Here is a 2,455-nt window from a genome sequence, read left to right as displayed (position 1 = left end):
AATATTTTATTATAATTTTCTTTCATATATAGTTTGATATAAATATAAAACTTTATATCAATCTAATATTAAAATACTAATGTATCCAAACAAGAGGAAATCTAGAATATATATCAAAATCATAAGTTTTAACATAAAATAAAGGCAATTTATTATATATTAAATATACTTGAATTTCATAATAAAATTTTATTTGGTACAGTTTAAGAGATTTATCTTAGTTAGCTGGTGATATAACAATGTGAAGTTTGAGCATATCTTTATTTGGACCTACAAGAAAAGGAGAAGTATTTTCTGTTACAGAACCTTGTTGCGGATTAAGTTCCTCGAACGGCAAAAGATCGTCCAAATTAAGAACTCGTTCTTTTTTACTAAATCTGTGAATAATTTCTGTTACTCTAGCAATATGCTCAACACCATCCTGTAAACCATATATTAAAACACCTATTTTTACCCGCATATCGGCATTACTATTTACGGGTGGTTCCTTACACGTAAGTGATAATCTAACCGAACGTTTTACATGTTCTGGCATCTCTACTGTTCCTTGCCATACTATCAAAAAAAATTTTTTAAACCAAACCCCTTTCGGATATATGTCTACGACCCATTCACACGCACGGTCACCAGCATATTCTGCCAAACACGAATGACTCGAAAATACAAGTGTTCTTGTATGATAAGAAGGTAAACCGTGAAAATTCTCTATTGTAAGTAATGAACTACAAGTGTCTACAGTATATAATCTAGGTTCAAAAAGTAATGCGCCATCTTCTTCACTTGAACTCACTTCTTTAACTCTGTCTAATTGACCAGAATGAAATGACATCCCTATAGACATACGTTCTACAAAGAATTCCTTATATTTTTTTGTTAAAGGAAATAATAGCAATTCTGCTAATTGCCGAGGAGACATCATTGGAAATCTAACTGGAGACATCACAGCTATTACCAATTGTTCCAATGTTGCTTCTAATTCATCGTGTGATAATTGTGTTTTTAATCGATTTGCCTGATGATCTAACCATGATTCTAAACATTTATATAATGTCATTTCATCCTTTATTACTAAACTACTTTGATGTAACAATGATACTAAAATATCCAAATCAAAGTTTCCAAAGTCTGCAGTCTTAGCCACCAATTCCAAATTCCATTTAATAAAATTTTGGCATGCTTGAGTAATATTGTGATGACCACAATTTGAAGTATATTGTAACCATGATACTAAAGTGCCATGTATGGCAGCTAATGCAATATGATTTTGCATATAATCAAGGCACAGTGATATTAAATCCTTAACATTATACTTATCAGCTAATGATAATATTGGTAGAACGACACCATAATTAATTCTTATTTGACCAGTATAAAAGTACCGCAGAAACTCACTAAATATAGGTACACATTGTGGCGTTTCTTGGAGGGTTACTCTACTTTCTTGAGATTCACTCCATTGAGGACTCATTAACATTACCTATATTGAAAAAAATAATAATGAGTATAATATTGAAATATTACTTTTATTTTATTTATTTAAAATAAATATAATAAATATCCAATAAAAAAATTGTCATATTATTGTTTTAATTAATATTTAATCAATATTATAGTTATAGTATTGAAATAATAAAGGAATAATAACGAAACGAAAATATCTTTTATTTAAAAATTTTTTTTTATTAAACATAAAAATAAAAAATAGTTTTCATTTATCTACCAATAATATACTTATATCCAATATTATATTTTTTTAAATATTTTAAGTGAATGAATCAACTTAAGAATAAATATTTAATTTAAAAAAATATTATTCTAAATATTAATTTACTTTTTTTACATAAAATCATGTCCTTTTAGGTTATACCACCAGTTTAGTGACAGTTTTATCCTGTATAAGAATAAACAATTGTTTTTCATTTCATCTTATTATATACTAATTTAAAAACAGATTTACTTACTTGAAAAACATCACTAGAAGCACAAAGTATAAGACGATGTGCTGGATATTCTATACCATCAACAACTAGACAAATATCATTCATAAGACGTTCTGCATATAATGTTGCTATTTTTAATAAAACTGTACGTGAATTATCCACCTAAATAGAAAATATAATAAATTTATGTTTTTGTTTTTTAAGTTTTTTTAAATTTTTTTATATCTATCTTTTTTAAATATAACTTAATGTTTAAACATAAATATAAACATATCATTATGTATATAATAATAACCTCTATTGAATCTGAACTTTCAGATTTTCCAACATTATTTGGAATATTATTAGATTCTTCTGTTTGTTTATTTGTATCCATTTCAGAAGAACCTGTCATACTTGATCATCACACTGTTTTGTATATTTTTTATTTCTATATCATGGTATACAACTAATTTTATAATAAAAGTAATTGTACCAATAAATCTTCATAGTCTCTTGTTTATTAATTTTAATGC

The 2,455-nt window shown here is 26.2% G+C and overlaps 1 protein-coding gene across 1 annotated transcript; it reads right to left on the bottom strand.

Annotated features, from left to right (window-relative positions):
• Nucleotides 1-169: 169 nt before the first annotated feature.
• On the bottom strand, nucleotides 170-2,455 carry LOC102674700 (BTB/POZ domain-containing protein 17). The gene is made up of 3 exons (XM_006619641.1): nucleotides 2,236-2,455; nucleotides 1,962-2,102; nucleotides 170-1,477 (listed from the first exon to the last, which is right to left on the bottom strand). Exons 1-3 carry the CDS (start codon nucleotides 2,332-2,334, stop codon nucleotides 218-220), a joined length of 1,500 nt encoding a protein of 499 aa, XP_006619704.1. The 5' UTR covers nucleotides 2,335-2,455; the 3' UTR covers nucleotides 170-217.

Source organism: Apis dorsata, unplaced genomic scaffold, assembly GCF_000469605.1.
Source record: "Apis dorsata unplaced genomic scaffold, Apis dorsata 1.3 scaffold_429, whole genome shotgun sequence".
In the NCBI taxonomy this organism is placed as follows: Eukaryota; Metazoa; Arthropoda; class Insecta; order Hymenoptera; family Apidae; genus Apis; species Apis dorsata.
This window is presented reverse-complemented; position numbering and strand designations above follow the sequence as displayed.